Source organism: Anabas testudineus, chromosome 1, assembly GCF_900324465.2.
Source record: "Anabas testudineus chromosome 1, fAnaTes1.2, whole genome shotgun sequence".
In the NCBI taxonomy this organism is placed as follows: domain Eukaryota; kingdom Metazoa; phylum Chordata; class Actinopteri; order Anabantiformes; family Anabantidae; genus Anabas; species Anabas testudineus.
In genome coordinates this window covers 26,419,203-26,439,897 of record NC_046610.1, presented here as the reverse complement: position 1 = coordinate 26,439,897, position 20,695 = coordinate 26,419,203, and the positions used below count along the sequence as shown (strand labels likewise).

General features: G+C 38.0%; 1 protein-coding gene across 4 annotated transcripts in view; it reads left to right on the top strand.

Moving 5' to 3' along the window:
• tenm3 (teneurin transmembrane protein 3) overlaps window positions 1–20,695 on the top strand; it is a 114,475-nt gene that overhangs the window by 36,341 nt on the left and 57,439 nt on the right. For all 4 annotated transcript variants that reach the window (XM_026360886.1, XM_026360885.1, XM_026360884.1 and 1 more), the window contains exons 3-8: window positions 3,571–3,838; window positions 11,594–11,767; window positions 12,806–12,870; window positions 16,851–16,967; window positions 17,676–17,759; window positions 18,472–18,596. In XM_026360886.1, coding sequence (XP_026216671.1) covers window positions 3,571–3,838; window positions 11,594–11,767; window positions 12,806–12,870; window positions 16,851–16,967; window positions 17,676–17,759; window positions 18,472–18,596 — 833 coding nt within the window. The remainder of the gene's footprint in view (window positions 1–3,570; window positions 3,839–11,593; window positions 11,768–12,805; window positions 12,871–16,850; window positions 16,968–17,675; window positions 17,760–18,471; window positions 18,597–20,695) is intronic.

Here is a 20,695-nt window from a genome sequence, read left to right as displayed (position 1 = left end):
AAAAACAAATGCAATCAATAGCTGTTTCTCTCTTCTGTAGTCAATGAATATTGTAGCATCATTTCCACCTCCTGCTGAGACCCACCTCTTCTGATATATGGTCCAGTGCACTTATTGAAAAGCCTTCTATACCATGTATTCAGGGATGTCTTTGCTCAAAGCTGTAGAATAACAGCAAACAAGAAATGACTGGTGAAATGTAAATACAACTCACTGAATAAATAATGGCAAATAAATGTTGGATATACATTTGAGCCCTCTAGGTGAAACATACCCTAATATTCAGAAGTTAGTCCTATCCCAACTTTAACTCAAACACTATATTACTACTAGTGCCTGATCACCAGGATATCCTTAAATTTCCAGCCTCTTTCCGGCCTTAGCCAGTTTGTTGTATAAAGTATATTAGAGATCTTTTAGGATAGTCAAAGACAGTCTTTTATTAAGTTTTTAGTGAGGTGCTATCTAAAATGGTTAAAGATCAAACCTATTTTTTACCAGGCGTACGTGGTACCTTCACCTAATCTATTCAGGTTCAATTCAGGGTTTTGTGCCAATTGCATGTTCCAGCATGCAAAAACACGATTCAATTGAAAAATATGAATACATTCCAAAGACAATCAAGTTCACACAGAATCTATGGGCAAACCATTTTGAAAGCCTAGACCTGAAGGTTTACATCTATATAGAGCGATCAACAGAACTGTCTTTTTTATATTTTTATAAATTATATTAAGCACATTGATTATTCACACACTTGCAGTATGTGTTGGGTCAGTATGTGCTCTTTTTTAACCTTTAGTTTCTGACACTTTGGATTTTCACAGTCTAATTATGACCCCTTTCCTAAGAATAAGTATTTTTTTAAATGCCATCATTACATATTGTCTCAGCACTAATTCTTTTTTTTTTTGTGCTACAAAACTGTCCCATCTCTCACCATGTTAAATCTTTACACACCCAGTCTGTCTTAAAACATGTGTATTAAATTAATAAAGGCATAGTATGTATATAAAAGTATATAAAGGCATGCATTATCTTTATTTCCATTTAATGCTAAGCCTGTCCTGATGGAACTATCTTTCTCCAATTTCCTTTTGTCTCGTCTGGGTCATTGAGCAGCGATGGGCACTTTACCTGCATGCCCCACACCGGCAGCCTGTGGCCTGGGAAAGAGGCCTGCCTCGGTCCTTTTTCTTTGCTTTGTGTCCAGAGGTGGAATGGGTTTTCACGCTTCAAGAGTCTTAACTCTTCTGCTGACCTTTTTCACTATGTTGATGAGATTTTTTTTACTTTTTCAAGGATCTAAACTCTGCCCTCTTTTCTTTTTTCACATCTATATCACTCACTCCTGCCCTCCTTGTCTTTCCCTTTGTCTTTCTTTTGCTCTTTTGCTGTACCTCTCTTACAGTTCATGTTGTCCTCCCTTATCTAATCTTTGTTGATCATTGTTGTTGCTATTGAAACTTTTAATTGCCACATCATGTGTTTATGGTAGCCTCTATTCTTCTCTTCTTGTCCAATTTTCTATCAACACTGATGTGATTTAATCCAAATCCTGACATGAGCTTCAGTGGGTGTTCCTTTCTTATTCAGAGTATTTATTTTGACCACATCAGTTTTTTTTTCTAACAATATATTTTTGTGACATAAACATTTGAACAAACATTTGAACAAACTTAACATTTTACTGTATGTAGTAGGCAATTTTCAGGTGTTACAGTTAATTTAGTATTTTATTAATTCCATAATATCTATGTTACATATTGCTTGTCCTTTTCTCAAATGGATTTACAGAGATGCATAACATGAAAAAATCTTCTAAAAACAGAGAAAAACTAATACTACTTTTAGCTACTAAAACTAATACAGTCATTGTTTGTGCATCTTTTATTGACTTTATCCACAACATCTGCAGATCAGAATTTACAACAGATGAATTTCTCCTCCACATGCCAGACAGATTATTATTTAAGTTCCACTTACAGTATTTTCACATGGTATCAATATCTGAATTGGCAACTGTGTGAGAAATTGTTTTAAACTGTGGAAATCGTGATCAGTTTGTCTTGACACTAGAGGAAGCAGTTAGATACAAATCAGACATATGGCTATTTAGACACCATGCAAATCTTTCTGCAAATTACAGTGATCAGCTTATTCACTCCCCTCCAAAAGTGTTTGTCTCTTATTCATCTGTCAAACAAAAAGGATTTCAGTCTACAGCAAAAATAAATGAATTTCCCTCAGTGTTCCAATACTTTTGGTGGGGAGCGTATAATACTTAGTCATGACATGTTTACCCAATAATACAAGTGTCATAGCACTATCCACGTTGTGTAATTTTTGGTGGCAGCTACAAAAGATTTGCCTAATGTTCAAGCTGAACTGATGACTCCTGTGTTTTTCTAGAAAGCTGCCTGAGGCAGCTGCTTAAAATGATTTGTGTCCCAGTTGGATATCACATAGTGGGGCACTGTAGCTACCATGTAGGCTGCAGGTGACTCCTCATATCCACACACAACCAGGATTCTAGGATAGGATCACACAGCACAGAATATTGACCAGTGTTACTTTTAATTAGGCATTCTGTTTATGTTAATACTGCTCACTGGGAATATGTCAGTGTGGTTTGTGCCTCCCACCTTGGTCATGGCAGGTAAAGGAAGGAAACTGCAGCTGAGTAAAAGGTGTTCAGACATTTGGAAATGATGCATGAATGCTCCCGTTGAAATTCTGACTACACTTTATATGTGTGTGTTTGTGCAGCATTAAGCATTTTTCCTTGCAGGTCTGCATGAGTGAAACAATTACTAAGCTAGCAAAACAGCATATGGAGAGAAAGAAGGTGGGGTGAGGTGTGAGAGTGAGTTTCCTCGACACTCCAGCACATGTCCCCTCTTTCTTTGTTTAGTGTGGTGAGGGCTGTGAAGAATGAATAACAGCAAGACTGGGAGATGGAGATGTGATGCTCTTCATGCAAATGAAAAAGCTGAATTGCCATTCAGTTCCTTCAGAGCACAGTAAAAAACAGCAGGGAAAAAGCTGACACTAAATATTTTGTGAAAAAATAAACACGGCTCTGTGGAGGCTGGTCATTGTTTAGCACTCAGTGTGCCTAAGAGGGATGTAGTGTTCTCGCCACCCTAGACGGACCCATACAAATAAAAGACACATGACTGCTACAGATTCAAGGATATTAGGATTTATGGTTTCTCAGTAGGTACAGTTTTTGCGTACATTTGAACAGATTTTGAACCATAAATGACACATTCTGATCAGTATGTTCAATGTATCCATCTGTAGCCTTGGGGCTGTTATTTTAGGAGGCCTTTGATGTGCTAGCAGCTACATTTTGCTACAGATGATTTTGAACTGGAAATTTAGCAATGTAAGAGGCAGGCTTAGATAGAGTTGGCAAGTGAAGACAAAATGTGAATTTTATTTGCATGAAAAACCAAGATGTTGAAAAAAATGATAAAAAAAAAATCCTAATAGATAAATACATGTTAAATTGTAATACATTCAGTAAAATGCATCCGTCCAATTATGCTTCTCTTCTGTTGACAGAGCAACCATCCAATCACCATGGATCCACTCTGCCTCCTGTACCGCCCCCTCACCGCCAGCAGCCCTCAATAACAGCTCTCAATCAATCCCTGGGTTCCTCACACCAGGCTGGCCAGTCCCTGAACTCAGCACGGCAGCTAACTCCTCCTACTGGAAGCCCGGCACCTGGGGCCGGCCAATCACCAGCCGAGCTGCAGACTACACCTCCAGAGAGCGTCCCGCTGCAAGACAGCTGGGTGCTGGGTAGCAATGTGCCTCTGGAAACAAGGTAAACAGACTTTATCTCACCTTTCATAAAATAGAATAGAACTTACCACCTGGGTGGAAAATTTGCTTTGGCACCAAAACACACAACAAAGAAACAAATAAAATGGAACTCTGTGGTAGCTGAATGGTTACATCCAATGGCATGTAACAGTTGAAGTGTGGATGGGGACCAATTGGAAAAAAAAGCACATATTATGCCCCTTTAGCATCAGTCCACAGTTAAGCATATTGTCTATGTGATCTGATCTTCATCTAAGTCAAACGTATTAACAAATATAATGTGCCTAAAATAATAACACAAAGCTCCTTTTGGCAACCACATAAGCTCACATAAGTGTATTCTTCATATTTAATCAGTCAAAGTAGCTCTAGTCCACACCTCCAAACAGTTCTCCAGGTATTCTGATAGGTGACACCAATTAGCTATTTGAAGTTTTTAATTCAAGGGGTTCACATACTTTTTCCTCTAGCACTATGAGGTTTTATTGTTGTTCTCAATAAAGACATGAAAGATTATATTTTATTGTGTGTTGTTATTTTTGGCGCATTATATTTGTTAAAACTCCTGAACTAGATTAAGAGATTAAATCACATTTAATGACAAATGAATACAGACAACCACGAAATTCCAATTCACATACTTTTTTGCCACAGTAATTGTTCAGACTATTCCAGTCCAAAGGTTTGTTGTTTTTCCCTTCCAAAAAGAGTTACACATATAACACGCTGTCTCTAATCATGTGACGGTCTCTGCTTTGATATGATAAGATAAGCATGAAGGATCTCGTATCTTTCAGTCCTGCAACGCGTTGCAGGACTGAAATAATGATGTGAATCATGCACTGCAGCTACTTCTCTGGTCCTTCAGGATGTTGTGTAGGGGTTGGTCCGTGTTATGTAGAATAGTCTTTTTCTGTGTGTTTCTCCACCACAGCCTCTAGTGAGTCAAACCTCCTGGACGTTGTGTAGGTCTACACTGGATTTTATGAACTTTATATTGTGTTTGGTATTTGTGACTTTGTGAAGATCACATCACATTTCATGTGCAGTGAGTAATGCAAAAGAAAAGGAACTTACAAATACATATTCAAATACGTATTTAAGGCTGTGAGGCAGCCATTATATATTTTGCGAGAATGATACAAAAGGATGTTCCACCAAACTGGCATCATCGCTGCCATACCAGATTTAAAGAGAGGGCACTGCAGGAAATAAATAGATTTTTAACAACCTTAATGCTGTCGCAAATTTGTAAAAAATCACCTTCCTCTGTGCTGTAAATTATCCAGACAAATGTGTAGGGAAGGATGTGATGGTGTTCGGCTGCAGTGATTCAAGTGTCATTCACATGTGAATGAAGAAATCACTTGTTGTTGGTTGTTATTAGTTTTGTTTAGTATATTTGCAGCTTTGACAACTGTGTGCAACAGATAAGGCCCATGATTTTCTAGATTTTTATTATCGGTAACAATTCCCATAAAGAGACTAAAGTCAACCACAAATTGCATCTACACACTGTAAAGTCTGCATATCTAGAATCAAATCTACCTTAGTCATCATCTGTGCCATACAGCTTCACTCTTGTTTGAAATGAGCCAAAACACATTAGTGAACCACACAATCATAGTGGGTACTAAAATATCCACAAACAGATTTACATCTAATAACAACATCACTTTCACAATCTAGGGGTCACTGCGCATTTCATCAAAACAACAATCACAGTCTGCAGAAAGTAAACATTAGTTTTATGTTGCTTTGGGAATGTTCAACTCAAGTTCTCCCATTTTTCAGGAACTGCAAATGAACACTCTGAAGCTGAATAGAATGCAAAAGCATAGCAGAATGTATTAACCTGAATAGATAAAGGTATACATTGACTATAGTATATAACTAACCTAAATGCCTCAGTATTGCTGAGCATTGGCCCACTGTAGTTCCTCTACTGGTTTGCTTCTCAAAAAGTGTTAAACACACCAATCAGGTAGTGCCTTTATCCTTTTATCGCCCCCTGCAGGTTATAAAGGAAAATAACTTAAACTTATCTCTAAGCCACAACACAACAAAGCAGGAAATCACAACAATAAACTCATGTCAAACACACACAAAAAGAAAACATTTAATTATGTAACTCACCATTTGTAAAAACTTAAATGCGAAACAAAACCATATTGCAGACACAACATCGCATAATTGCTTCCGGTAGAATTAAAGCTTTAGTGTTGTATCTAGAAATCCACAAAAGCTTAGGGACAATGTGCAATAACTGAAAACAACTCTGTTGCAGCCATAGTTATCTAAAACTGTAGCTGAGACCTGTGAGCTGCATCTTTACGGTTACAATACTAACACACAGTTCCGAATAGTAAAGCTACTTGACCAGCCAAGTCCGTCCCCCCCCCCCCCCCCGCCCCCCCCCGTATTTAAGCAGCCCTACCTGAGCATGTGTTTTCAGTGCATCTAGCACTTTTTGATAATTGATAGGGACTAACACAACTGGAAACTTTACATTTTATCAGGTATGAAGTATTGAAAAGGACTAGCAATAACTATTATTTAAAAAGTAGACTGATAAGTGATTGGTAGTTCAGATGAAGGAGATCTTTCAGATTTTCTCAGGCAGAGAGAAATGAATCCAGTTATTCACTAAATTCACCGTTCCTTTTACATTTTAGTTTTCAAGGCCCTTCAGATTTCTCAGCACAATTGTCCTTTGAAATCACCAGAGAACATATGAGGTCAGTGTGTATGTTTTCAGCACACAGGGTTTATTAGATAATTTGAACCTTGAATCCCTGTTCACTGAACAATTTGTACCTCTCACTTTCTGTTTTTGTTGAATAAAAAAGCCCCACATACCATTCTCTGTAACATGATGCTGAAAACTTTATAATAGCCCATTGTCCCTCCCTTGTCCACATATACACAGTTTATTAATGAAGCTTTTACCTTGTAAACCCTTTTAACTCTTGTTCAAACTATTTCTTGCCCACTCTCACCTTTTGCTCTTCTTTGTTTGTTTTGTCCCCTCCTTTTCCTGATTTTCACCCAGGGTGATACAGAATTCTTCACTTTGTAAATCTGTCAGCTCCTAGCATCCTGCACCCCATTTCTTCTCTAGGAAACAGACAAAAGCAAGTGAGACAGAAAAAAAAGAAAGAACGAAAGAGTTGGCTATATATTGTGTGGTGTGTAAATCTCCACACATAACAGTAGAGCTCTGCACCAGAATCAGTGGTTTGGCTTTTATCACATTGATGCACACACAGACACACACCACTGGAAAGACAAACCTGTGTGTGTGTGTATGTGTGTGTGTGTGTGTGTGTGTGTGTGTGTGTGTGTGTGTGTGTGTGTGTGTGAAATAGTAAATCACTCTCTCTCTCTCTCTCTCTCTCTCACACACACACACACACACACACACACACACACCTTTCTACCAACATGGAAGTTGGAAGTTGTGAGGCCTTGAGGATAAGAAAAAATCAGCTCTCAGGGTGGAGCTGAAAAATAAATGCTGTGTGACCTGGAGGCACTCCCTGCATGGCAGATCAAACACATCCATCCTCTGTTAGACGCTGCAGTCAGCCCTCCCTCTGTCCTGCAGAGAGTGAAATCCAAAATCTTCAAAACTGGATGTACTGAATCTACTTGTTTCTATCTAGATTAGTAAATATTATTCTAAACTGTACAGCTGTACACTTTAACAAATAAAATATGCTATAATCACTTTGTACAGTGTTCTAAATAGCACAATACATAATAGCTGCAAGACAAAATATGTCTGTTTTTTAGGCTGTAGCAGACATCCAACACACATCCAATGTGTTTGTATGAGAGAGAGAGAAAGAGAGAGAGCTCTCTTTTTTTGATAACTAAGGGCAGCCTAAACCTGGGTGATGATGAGATTAGTGAAATAGTGACCTAAAGATGGGTTTTTGGCCTCAGAATAGTAGCTCACTCTGCAGTAAACTAGATCACCATGGTAACTAATGGCACTTCTTCATAAGTGTGAGTATAGATGCCATGCTGCAAAGTGCCCATGATTAGAACAGGTGCTGCAGACAAACTGCGAACAGCGTTTTTTTTTTTTTTTTATGTGAAACGTATTACTATATCAAAGAGTCCATAAAAAGATTCAATTTAACAGTGTTTTGTAGTTGATCTGTCCACTTTTACACTTATATACAATCCTGACTCTTCTATATATACTGTATTAGTGTATTATATATGTAGTTATGGAAGGAGTACAGTCTCTTGATTACTATCTTATCTTAACTAACTTATTACGCTTGTGCCGATACAATACTCCGTACTGTGGTCCACATCTCACACTGCTTGAGAATACAATTCAAATATGTATTTTTATATTGTCACAAAGATTTTATTTAATTTCAACATGGCAGTGAAGATTCTCAGTCGTCCAGGTGAAGTTATCTGGTAGTTGAGTCATGGCAACTGGACCTACCAAAGGACCTAACAAAAGGAAGTCCAGTTGCCATGACTCTCTAACTTCCAGTTCATTTCAACATGTGCTGAAAGCTGTATTTAAACATAGCTACAGTTGTAGCTGGGTGATAATCAGGAGAAAATGGTTTGAGCGGTAACAGAAGATGTCCTCTTTTAGAGATAGGAGATAGCATTCTTTCCATTAAGACAAGCACTGTTCCTTTTATGAATAGCTAAAAATGACTACTCTCAAAAGTTGAAATATCAGACATTCAAACAATAGCATAAACACAGAGTCACGTGTTTACCTGTTGCGTCAAGAGACGGGCAACACAACCGGTGAATACTGGTGTCAAACACACCCACGGGCGCACACACACACACACACACACACACACACACTGTCAAAAACAAAGCCCAGTATAAATTATGTTAATGTCATGTAATTGGAGGTTGTACTATGTAGCATTTTAAGGTTGCTTTTATTAGCAGACTACCAAAAGAAATAGCTTTTAAGTTGTGGTTCAATAGAAACATAAAAATAAAGCTAATGAAACTGGCCTGGACAAAAATGATGGTACCCCTAGAAAAGATGTTAAATAATTTGACCATAGGGACATGTTAAAGTAAAGTGTGTCCTGTAATTAGCATCACAGGTGTCTTTCAACTTATAATGAGTCAGTCTGTCTATTTAATGGGTGAAAAGTAGTCGCTGTACTGTTTGGTACAGATTCTCTTTAACTAGGGAGCAGCACTTTTGTAGGCCCTAAGGAGCTGAACGAAAGAAAATTCAATTACGTTGCTCATGCACAGCACACCACTTACAGTCAAAATGTTCACTAATGGATTTCCTTTAACCTTTATCATTAGTTTATTGTTAAAAGAACAACTTAGCACACATAGTTGACAGTGTTCAATGACAATGCTCTCTCAAATACTGTTTAGATGTTTCAAATCCGTGACAATAATGTAATACAGTCACCATTGCAACGTATAAATGTATAAAGGACATTTTATAAAATGATCTCTTAATGGAACCACAGATCATCAAAAATGTGACATTGTTTGAGGTTAACATCACTGTTGCTATAACTGCTTCACTGTAGATTTGTCTCTACCCTAGTTGCTTTTTCTTTTCACCTTTAACTCCTGCTTTCTTCTGCCAGTCTTCTTGGTATATCTTTCTTTTTGCCACAAGGCGTGTATTAATTGTAGGCCCCTTGCTTTAATAGCTTCTAATTGTGAATCACACAGCCTTGTTATAGAAAGCAGTCTAATAGTAATTACAGTGGCTCATTAGACGGGGTCTGACATTAATTAGACATTGTGATCTCCCAAGTTAATGCATACATACATGTGAGTGCCAGTGAGTTCCCCCACCCTTTTGAAATAAGCAATATATAAAAGCAAATATTAAAATAATTAGTTATTAAAAAATATTAACATTGTGTTGTAACATAATATTGAGCAATTGCTAGTATGATTTTCTAAAGACAATGCCCAGTTATCTAGACCTATTCTTTCCTTAACAACATCCATGCAAAAAAATACAGTCTTTGTTGTGTCACTGTCTGAGTGACGACTTAAAGTTCTGTATGTTGACTAAGATCAGCTGATCAAAGCCCCATAGGCTACATTTTACAATCAAGTGGCTCATTTCACAGATGTTAGCCTGTTAGCCTGAAACCTATTTTTGGACGAATGCTTCATATTTGTAACATTAGTTAAGTAACGTTGTTATCGCTGGCATCACTTGCACTTATGTTTGCACTAGTCCTTTCAGGATCAGGTGTTTTTTATGGGTCACATTGACCTCAGTTGATGTACATTTACATTTTTATGAGTGATCCATTTTTGCACGCGCTCATGTTCATATCACTGAAACTGGACTGAACGTTAGTTAGAGACATCACAACATTATTCATTATTATTATTATTCATTTCTCAAGTCAATACTATATCATCTACGCAAATCCTGTTAAAGTGACAAGCAGGATTCAACACAAATTTAGTTTTATTTTTTTATGGCAATTAAACGCATTTATAACAGTGACAATATTTTCTCCTTTACTAGATTCCTAATACCTTCACTGTACACGAGTTGCCTGCCTCTTAGACAAATTTCAATTATCACTGCAAAAAAATAAACAAACCTAGATTTACAAAGATCCTAGATAGGTAGCACTGAATTGCAGACGCAGTCCTGAAAAATGCACATTTCATTTGTTGGCCTTTTGTGGGTGACTTCAAACAAGGTGGAGTCTGTCAGATTTAAATAGATTTTTTGAGTGTTTCCCAGGTGTCTGTAATGGAGACCTTGGAGAGTGACCAGCATAAACGCAAGAAGAATTTCAGAGCAGATATATTTAAGATGTTAGTAGGAGAGGTTAATAATCACTTTGATGAACTATAGCAACTTAATCTCTGTATTAAAGGAAGAAATGCTCCAATAATTCCCAGGAAGCTAGGGACCCCATAAAAGTCATGTTTAGCCTCATTCAATGCATCCTGGGTAAACAGGAAGCTGTATTGTCAGATCATATGCACATAATGCACGCACATACACATCTTCTCTTGGATCGAGTGAATTATCCATTAAATCTTACCTGTGCCTGCAAGTTCAATATGAATATTAGGTTCTACTGACTAAATCTTGACTAAACCTCAGAAAATGAATTACTAAAATGTAACTGAAACAAACCACAGTTTGCAGGAGTTGACTATGACTCAAACTAAATTGAAAATTCCTGTCAAAATGAACACTACAAGCAGCATTTACCTCCATATAATATAACCTCACTAGCTGCTCACAGATTTTGATTAACTTGGATTCTGTCTAATCACAAAAGCAGAAAGTTTGGTGCCTAGCGTTTTTGTAACTTGACATTTGGTTGTGTTTTGCACCTGCCAAGGCCACCTCAATTACTGTGCAGCCTCCTGCAGCACAGTAGTCTGAAAACACGTAATGATTCATTTTTGTGTGTTGTATGAGCCTACGAGAGCTGTGGTCAATCAATACCAGCCAGTATTAACAACCACATTTTTAGGAACTCATGAGCGTGCCTGAGATCCAAGAAGAAAACCTGTTGGAAGAGAAGACTAGGATTCATTACACTTTGGGCTTTATGTTTGTTTCACCTATCAATGGCTAATATAATGCTGTATTCTATAAAGCTGCTGTTGGCATCTGGTATTCAACATGACTACAAACACAAATACAAAGTCAAGTGAAGTTTATGTGTTTTGTGTATGCAAACAAAGCCAGATTCCCATACTAATTCATCTGTGCTCTTCTCTCACTCTCCAGACACTTCCTCTTTAAAACAGGCACAGGCACCACTCCCCTCTTCTCCACGGCAACTCCTGGCTACACTATGGCAACAGGTTCAGTGTACTCCCCGCCCACCAGACCGTTGCCAAGGAATACTCTGTCCCGCTCTGCCTTCAAGTTCAAGAAAACCTCCAAGTACTGCTCGTGGAGGTAATATGGAATGACTATGAAAGCACCAAGATCTACTACTCTCTCTCTACTTAGTTAGACTTCACCCACACCACCTACAGCCTTGTTTTATATGCTGTCTCAAGTAATGCAGGAGTTTGTTAGGCTGTTAGCCAAAATGTCTTCTATCAGCGCAAGAGGTGTAATTCACCAGTAGTGCATCCAGTGATGGCATGGACACCCAGCCCTCACTTCCTCCAACAAACCTAGAATGCATATAAAGGTTGAACGGGTCACATGGACGTTTGACATCAAACACAGTAAATGTTAATTTACATGTAACCGTTGTCCAAATGTTTGAAGTAACTGGAGCCATAAAAGCAGTAGCCAGTTGCCAGTGAGCTGATGTAAGCTATCCTACTCATCGAAATGCACTTTTTGTAACAATTAGTTTTTTAAGTCAGAACAGAAAACAAATAAACAATAATAAATCAAATTGGGGTCAAAACAAACAAGGGTCAGGCCCAGTGCAGCTTGTGATATATTGATACAACTCAAATACATAAAATGAAAGATGTTATGAATTTGTGGGATAGGAAAAATCCTATTTCTCCCAGGATTTGTCCCATTCTCCTTTTGGAGTGGAAACACAAAAGTCATTTTTTCCATTTAACGTGTAGAGATAATTAAACTGATGAAAAGGGAGATAGTGGGAGGGTTCTGCTGAAGTCAACATTTTGTAAATGTTTTGTTTTTATTTTCTAGCATATATATTTTCAAAAGATTTGTAACCTGTTGTAAGATCCTTTGGTAGGTTGCTGGAGAGGTGTAAGTGGCTGAAATAACAGCATGTACATTTTACTAGACACTATACTTACAAAAGGACACTACTCATTAAAGTGTTCAATTGTCATTTGCCACTAGAGTCTGTTGTTTAAGTTGATCATTCATTGATAAAGAAACAATGAAGCTGCTACATGTAGTTTCTTTGTGCTGTGAAGGTGATTGGACACAAACCAAATCTACAAATACAGGAAGAGAAGACAGTAACATCTCAACTATTGTTTCTTACTGTTACAGGTGTACAGCTCTCAGTGCAGTAGGATTATCTGTGCTGCTCTCTGTCCTGCTCTGTTACTGCATAGGTGAGACCTCTTTGTTTCTCTCGCTCCCCCACTCTCTGCATCACACACACACACACACACACACACACACAAACATTTTAAGACCATTGCTGTGAACAGTGGTCTGAGGGCTTAGTTTGGCCAAGACACTGAATGATAAGTGAGACTTTATTAGTTTTTTCCATGTTTTGTCCATTGTCAACCCCGTACATCTTCCACTCTGTTCAGCTCTCTTCCTTCTTTTGTCTGTCTGTATCAGCTGGTCTTACAGTCATGCTGCCGCCTGCGTGGTGTGAGCCAGATAACCAGCCTGCCAGGGTTTCCTTTCTCCAGGCTTATTTTGTCTCTCTCCATCCCTTTTCATTTTTATTCCAGGATGAGCTCTAGGTGATTTGTGGGATAATATGCTGGTAATATTTCATTGCAAACTGTTGCTAGACACGCACTGGACACAGTGTGAATTGTTGACAAGGTGTGCCATGAAAAAAACGTACCAGTTTTTCTATTACATTTTTCATAACCAATGAAATATTGATTTAGGAACTTAACCACTGTCTTCATTGGAAAGAAAGAATGCAGCAGGCTCTTCTTGGGAGCTGATGAATTACAGGATACATCCTATAAAATCTTACAGTTTCCCACAATGTAGTATAGCCCAATTTATATTTAAAAAAATATTTTTTCTAAACAAGAAAGAATATCTAAACAAGAAAACTACTTTACTGTATTTTAAAATCAAATATACACTTAGTTTATTATGAACACATAGCTGAAAATAAGTACGTTGATGATGTATTTTTACTGTGGAAAGGCCCACTTTATTTAAATTTTAAAAAGATTTTATAAAAATTTTTTTTTTAAAGCTTTGCATGTATTAGAATAAAAAGGAGATATGAAAGTCCAGACGAATATGAAAAGAACTAACAAGATATGTTTCCAAAATCAGGACGAGTAACTAAAAAGAAGATTGGCTAGTGTGTGCCGAAAATAAAGTGGAATCAGAAAGTTGTGCAACTTACCTACAAATTCAAAAACCCTCTAAGACTAAACCACAATTGTTTACTGCACTACATCTACACTCAGAAACAAGAATATCAAATATATCATCCTAAATCTTCAGCCATCTTGCAAAGTATCTTACATCCCTAAAGATCTTCAAGGAGAACACACCAGAGTACATTTAAAGCAGAGCAAGAAATATTGAAAATACTACTATTCTATTTGTGCTATAAAAGTTAGATGTATAGTTGACATTACTTTTATCTAACAATAGCCTATATGAGTTGAGTATGTGTTTTAAACCTAACTAGACTTCTGTTTAATTTTCAAATCCACAGTAAAATTTCTCTGTGAATTTACTAATTTCCTGAAAAGATTCTGTTAAACAGAACCAGTGTTGTATGACTGTTGCCATGCCTATTAAGCTCCTTACTTTATCACACAGGCATACACACTGACACACACATGCAGGCTCCTGTCGATTAGCCAGCACTCTCCCATGACCCTTTGCTCCTGTCCTCACCAGGAGGGGTTGTGGGTAACGGACTAGCACAGCATGGCTCTAATTTAATGAGGCAGAGATGTGTATGTGTGTGTGGAAGTATAGACTCCTTATGCTTTCTAACAGTTTACTCCTTTTGATCTTTATAGCATCTTTTATAGTCTGCTTCAATGGCACATGGACCTCCTGATATATCCAAAATCAGATTTATCCCAGATGTAAATTAATCGAATTGATTTTTTTGTTTGATTTTAGTGTTGCATGAGCCTATACAGTGGCCTTAAAATTAAATTAAAAAAACATAGCAGCAGCAAGTAAGTTAATAAGCAAGTAGGTGCATGACCTGGTTGTGTATTTGGCAGGCAGGAAATCAAAAAGCAGATTCAAACCAGACAGAGCGACACTAAGTGATGGTGATTTAAATGTTGTTGTAGAAAGGGGTCAATCACATGCACTCTGACTGACAGTTACACAGCCGTGTTAGCAGCATACATGTGTGATCTGACAGCATTACAATTTTCCCCTGCTGACACGGGTCCACCACAACATTAAAACCACCTTCTCCTCTTCAGTTTATACTGAAAGCTGAATGGGAAATGAGAAACAAGTTGAGTGAAAGTCGGCTGGCTCGAAATGGAGGGTGCGAGGGCATCTGCTGGCTGGCTTGAGCATTGCAGCGAAAAGGAGGAAAGATCCACAATATCATCTGGGCTGAGACAGGAATCATAATAATATACAGTGCCTATAAAAACGTATTCACCCACTTGGATCTTTCATCCTTTTCATTGTGATTTTAAATCGATCATGGTCAATAAAAGTTGAAGATTTTGATTTTGTTTTTTCAGAAAAGAAATTCAGAATAATAATGTCGAAGGGAAAACAGGTTTCTAAAAAGCAATGTCAATTAAATAAAAAATTCAAGGTGAAATCAGTGTTTGCATTAATATTCACCCCCTTCAGGTCAGTATTTAGTAGATGCACCTTTGGATTGCTGTGCAATTACAGCGTGGAGTCTGTGTGGATAGGTCTTGTACATCTGGACACTGAAATTTTATGCCATTCTTCTTGAAAAACTGCTTAAGCTCTGTCAGGTGAAGGCGGAGATCGGGTGTGAACAGCCCTTTTCAAGTCCATCCCCAATCCTCTATTGGATTGAGGTACCTTGTTTTTGTCAGTAAACCATTTCTGTGTAGCTTTCTCTGTATGTTTCGGTTCACTGTCTTGCTGGAAAACAAATCCTCTCCCAAGCCACAGTTGTCCTACTGACTGAATAAGATTGTCCTCCAGGATTGTCCTATATTTTGCCGCATTCATCTTACCCTCTACTTTAACAAGCTTTACAGGGCTGGCTGCCGAGAAGCATCCCCATAGAATGATGCTGCCACCACTGTGTTACACAGTAAAAATACTAGAACATACTGACTTTACTGTTATGCTCTTTACTCTACTCTTTTTCTGTAGTTTCTAACATTTATTGGGTGTCTCGTGAACATTGCCGCCTCAAGTTTTATTAGAAATATATTTAACTGTAGAACCTGGTGATAATGGGTAAAAAAACTGAATGCTGAGCATGATTGACAGGTGCTGGAACAAACAGCATTGCTGCAACCCCTGTCCACTGTCCCTGTCCTTGTGATAATTTTGAAGTGGATTGTTGTATACTATAAGTGAATAAAGGCCTAAGGATAGTAGTGTGCAAATACAAATGGTTTTAGATTTTCTGGCCAAAAATCTGGATATGTCTCAGTTGAGGTGCAAAAAGAAGGAAGAAGATAGCAAGTTAGCAGATGACTTAAAAGCCCAAGGGCACACATACATACATACATACTGTACTGATAACACGTAGGTGGTGGAGGTAAGTGATGATTGTGCTATGTCAGATAAGCTGCCAGAGGCTGTCTTTGATGCTATCACACTCCACTCAGTCTGTCCCTGGGTACTGGTACATGTTTGAGGGAGAAACAGCGAATATTGTTATGATATTTGTGTGTGGCTGGATATTTGGTCAAGGCTGTACGTCTACATGTGAAAGCTGTGTGTGTGTGTGTGTGTGTGTGTGTGTGTGTGTGTGATGCTGCTCACTTCATTTACATATCTAGCCTGAGAGCATAGATGGTATTAATGTTTCCAAAACATACTGCTCATCATCATTATCCATCAACCATGTACTCACACACACACACACACACACACACACACACGCACACACACGCGCGCGCACACACACACACACACACAAACACACTGTGTTTACATCTCTTTGTATTTGTCATTTCTGTTATTGTTTTACCTCTTTCCCTCTTTATCACCTAAACTTTCATCTTTATCCCTTCATAATGTCCCTTTGATTTCCAATATATCCATTTGATTCTTTTGTTGTTCATAATTTTACTTCTCTTCCTTTCTGTCTTTTTCACTCTGCACACTGTATTAATGTCCCTGCTCCTTACTTTTTCTTCTCTTTTTCTTTCCGCCACTCCTTAACCTCCTCCCCCTCCAGCTATGCACCTGTTCGGCCTGAACTGGCAGCTTCAGGAGAGCGAGGGATATGGAGCGTTTGACAATGGAGGAGGGAGAGACACGACTCCTAACACCTTTATGGTGTCCACAGACAATGGTGAGTGCCTGCTCTATTTTTTTCTTACCAGTAAAACAAAAAGAACACGAGAGAAGTGGGCAACAAACTTTACTTGTACTTTTTTGAGGTTTCTCCACCAGAAATACAGGGGCAAGAAAAAGAATGTGAACTTTTTTTTTGTTTTGTTTTCTGCATTAATTTTTCATAACATGTGATCTGATCTTCATCTAACTCAAGTGTGTATATATGAGTTGGAGTCAGGTGTTAGCTTAAGGTAGGGACATTTGTTTTGGCTATACACTAGAGCTATAGACAGTACGTAAAACAGTAAACAAGCAGAGTATCTAAGACAGGACACCACAAAGGAAGGAGATTGAATGGGGTTTTCAGGGTTGTGTTCAGCTCCATAGCTTCAGTACATTATGAAGCTTCTCTTTTGCCCTGCCCAAAAAATCATGACCTCAGAAATTCAGTACTACATAATTATTTTCACTCTTTACATTTAGGACCAAAATCCAGTTTACAGATCACTTTGTTACTGAGGTTTTCTATTTACTTGTCCAGTGGCTCCCATAATGTAGCTGCAGTTGCATTTTCACAGAAAATGCATAATTTATGAGGCTGTGATTTGAATTTATGAGCTAAAACCACTGTCCATTCACCACAGTGTTTCACATATTTTGTAAGAAAAGAAAATTATAGAAATTTCCTACAAACTCCTTTTTTAATCTGTTTTTCTCTGTGCAGTTAAAATGTTTCTGTTAGAGAACAACACCATAGACATAGGAGAGGTGGATGTGGGGAGAAGAGCCATACAAGATGTTCCACCAGGTCAGTTATACACACACACACACACACACACACTTTTTTGTGTGGTCGTCATTGTGAGGACACTCATTGAAATGATGAATTACATAGCCCCCTACTGTCACGTTGGCCATTAACCTACTCTATATCAATTTTTCATGTATCACATGTACCGCCTAACCCCAACCCAAAACATAGTTCTAACCCTAACCTTAAAACCTAAAACTTAGTCTTAACCCCAAAAATTGCTCTTTAAACACCCTTCTCATTGTGAGGACTGGCTAAAATAAATAAATAATAATAAAGGTAAAAAAATGTTATTGGTCCTCACAATGATAGCCATACAAACAAACTCACACATATTAGAATGTGATGCTGTTGATAGCATACATTTAAAAGTCTTTTACACTGCCTCTTCAAGGCTGCTTTACAGCCCCAATAAGCCGCCTTGTTGTGCTGCATATTGCTGTGGGGGTCCTCACAGACCACACACCTTGAGAGGTAGTGTCAGAGGCAAGGCATACTGTGGCTGTTTTGCAAGAGGAGAAACATTGTTTATGACATGATTTGAACTCAAGTACAGTTTTAATATATTGTGTTCAGTATGTTCCAAAATGTTGATGTTGTTGTTGTTGTTGTTACATTTAGGTGAAACTGTGAACACTAAATTGATTAAAATATGAAATGACAGATTTTTATTTGGGTCTTGCTGATTTATTGTTTTTCTTTATCCAAGGTGTGTTTTGGAGGTCCCAGTTATATATTGACCAACCTCAGTTCTTGAAATTCAACATCTCTGTCCAGAAAGATGCTCTTGTGGGAGTGTATGGACGCAAAGGCCTACCACCCTCACATACGCAGGTTAGTTAGCCGTATGTATGCACATACATTTACATGCTAATATGTTTGTTCAGCTCAAGCTTAAGACTAAACTGTTACAAGACCTAGTTAGTCTAGCCTGAAAACCTTTTCAGCCATGCAGCCCTTTACATCGACATTGACATCAGTGTCAATATAACATCTTGGCTTCATGACCCAAAAGGAAATGGAATTATGCAAGGTCTGACTTTGTAACATTTCCAGATGACTTACAGCACAGTCTGACTTGAATACACACAAAGGAATATGTTATGCACATCATGTATATCATGTTTTGCACAAATATTTGTGCTTAATAACTTGCAATAAAGATCATTTTCATATGAGATCCTATATATAAAAAAACCTTGTGACCAACCAGCGGTCTCTTGCTATTATGTAACATTATTCATGCAGCTTAATTAATTAGCATATATACATATTAACATATAATGCAGTACTGACCATTATTGACAGTTGTGTCACAATATTTCACATCTTGTTGTATGGGGCTGCATGGCCCGGTCAGCATGCTTATGCTGACACTTCACTACCACAGCATTAAAACAACCAAGTAGTATTAATGCTGTGGCTGATGTGTGTTTCTACCAAAATCCGCTACATACAACATGAGAGATAATAGTAAATAACAAAGGCTTTAACCTAATGTCCAGGCTTTCAAATATTGTCATGTCTCAATTACATGATACCAATAATGTAAAAGATAAGTCTGAATGTCAAAAGGCCTATACTAAAGCCAGAGATGCTCCCTGTGCCATGTCTGAAATTGGGTAAATTTAAGCAGCACCAACTTTGAACATGTTAGAAAAATGTCAGCTTCAGAACCTTATGTGGACATTTAGAAATGGATGAAAGCCTGTCCATATCAGAGAGAAGTCTGTTTTAAGACAGATAAGTGTGAAGTAGATCTAATGTGAAAACTGACTGTAACATTGGTAATGACACTATGATAATGTGTCTCTGGGATCTTCTAAAATCACATCAATGGTCTCAGTAGTGTGTCTTCACTGTTGAATTGCTGCACAAAATGTCAAAAGCCCAACTCCCATTCTTAACTTGTGTGTGTCTAGGTCGTGTTGTATGCAATCTTAGTACATAATGAAGCAGATAAGCTTCTTACAAACCTAAACTGTCCTTTTAACGCACACTTACCACTCTGAGTGAATCCCGACTTCTATCAAGAGACTAATCCACTTATCTGTAAAAAACTGCTTCATACAATGCCAACCCTATCACAGCTCAATGTCAGCAATTTAAAAGATAGACATGGTGTATGCGCATGTCCTTGTCAAAACTTAATCCATCTAAGTTCCCATTATTGTCTTTAGTGTAGATTTTCTGTCTTGTCATTCTTATCTAATAGTTTAGGTGAGAAAAAAGTAAAGCACATTCTGGATTATTGCAGGTATGTGTAGTATTAGCAAATAATAATAAATAATAAAAACACCATAATGCTACTGTAAAGTCTCTGTGTCTAAGAAGCAAACTATCAATAAGACATGGATTGCATAACCAATTAGAGACTACAGTCAAATTAAAACATAAAGGAATAATAATAATAATAATAATCATAATAATAATCATATATATGTAGCACTTTTCTAGGCACTAGGCAAACAATGGAGAGGAATAACTCCCCCTAGAGCAGCGGGCACTAACAAGGTGGACCGCGGTCCGGATCTGGACCCAGAAGCTGTCCCGTACGGACCCGGAGCTACAGACCAAACTGAACGCTTTGATTCCAAATCTAGCCGGACACCTTAATTTTAATCGGCGCGGCTATTTCGCTTATTACGGTATTTATTTGGTGGACGCGAGAACGCATTGGCCAATTGAATGCGAGTTAAGCCATCCCACGTGACTTCACTTAGCCAATCGATTCTGTGGATCACAGGCAGTAAAATTAGCAACTTAACAGTAGATGAGAGAAAGTTTGAGGTTGGAAAGAATTAATAAGAAAGATGGTGATAACAGAGAGGAGAGAGGGAGAGATACAGACGACAGAGAGGAGAAATACAGACGACAGAGAGGAGAGAGGACAGACGGACAGAGAGGAGGAGAGACAGATAGCTTTGCCAGAT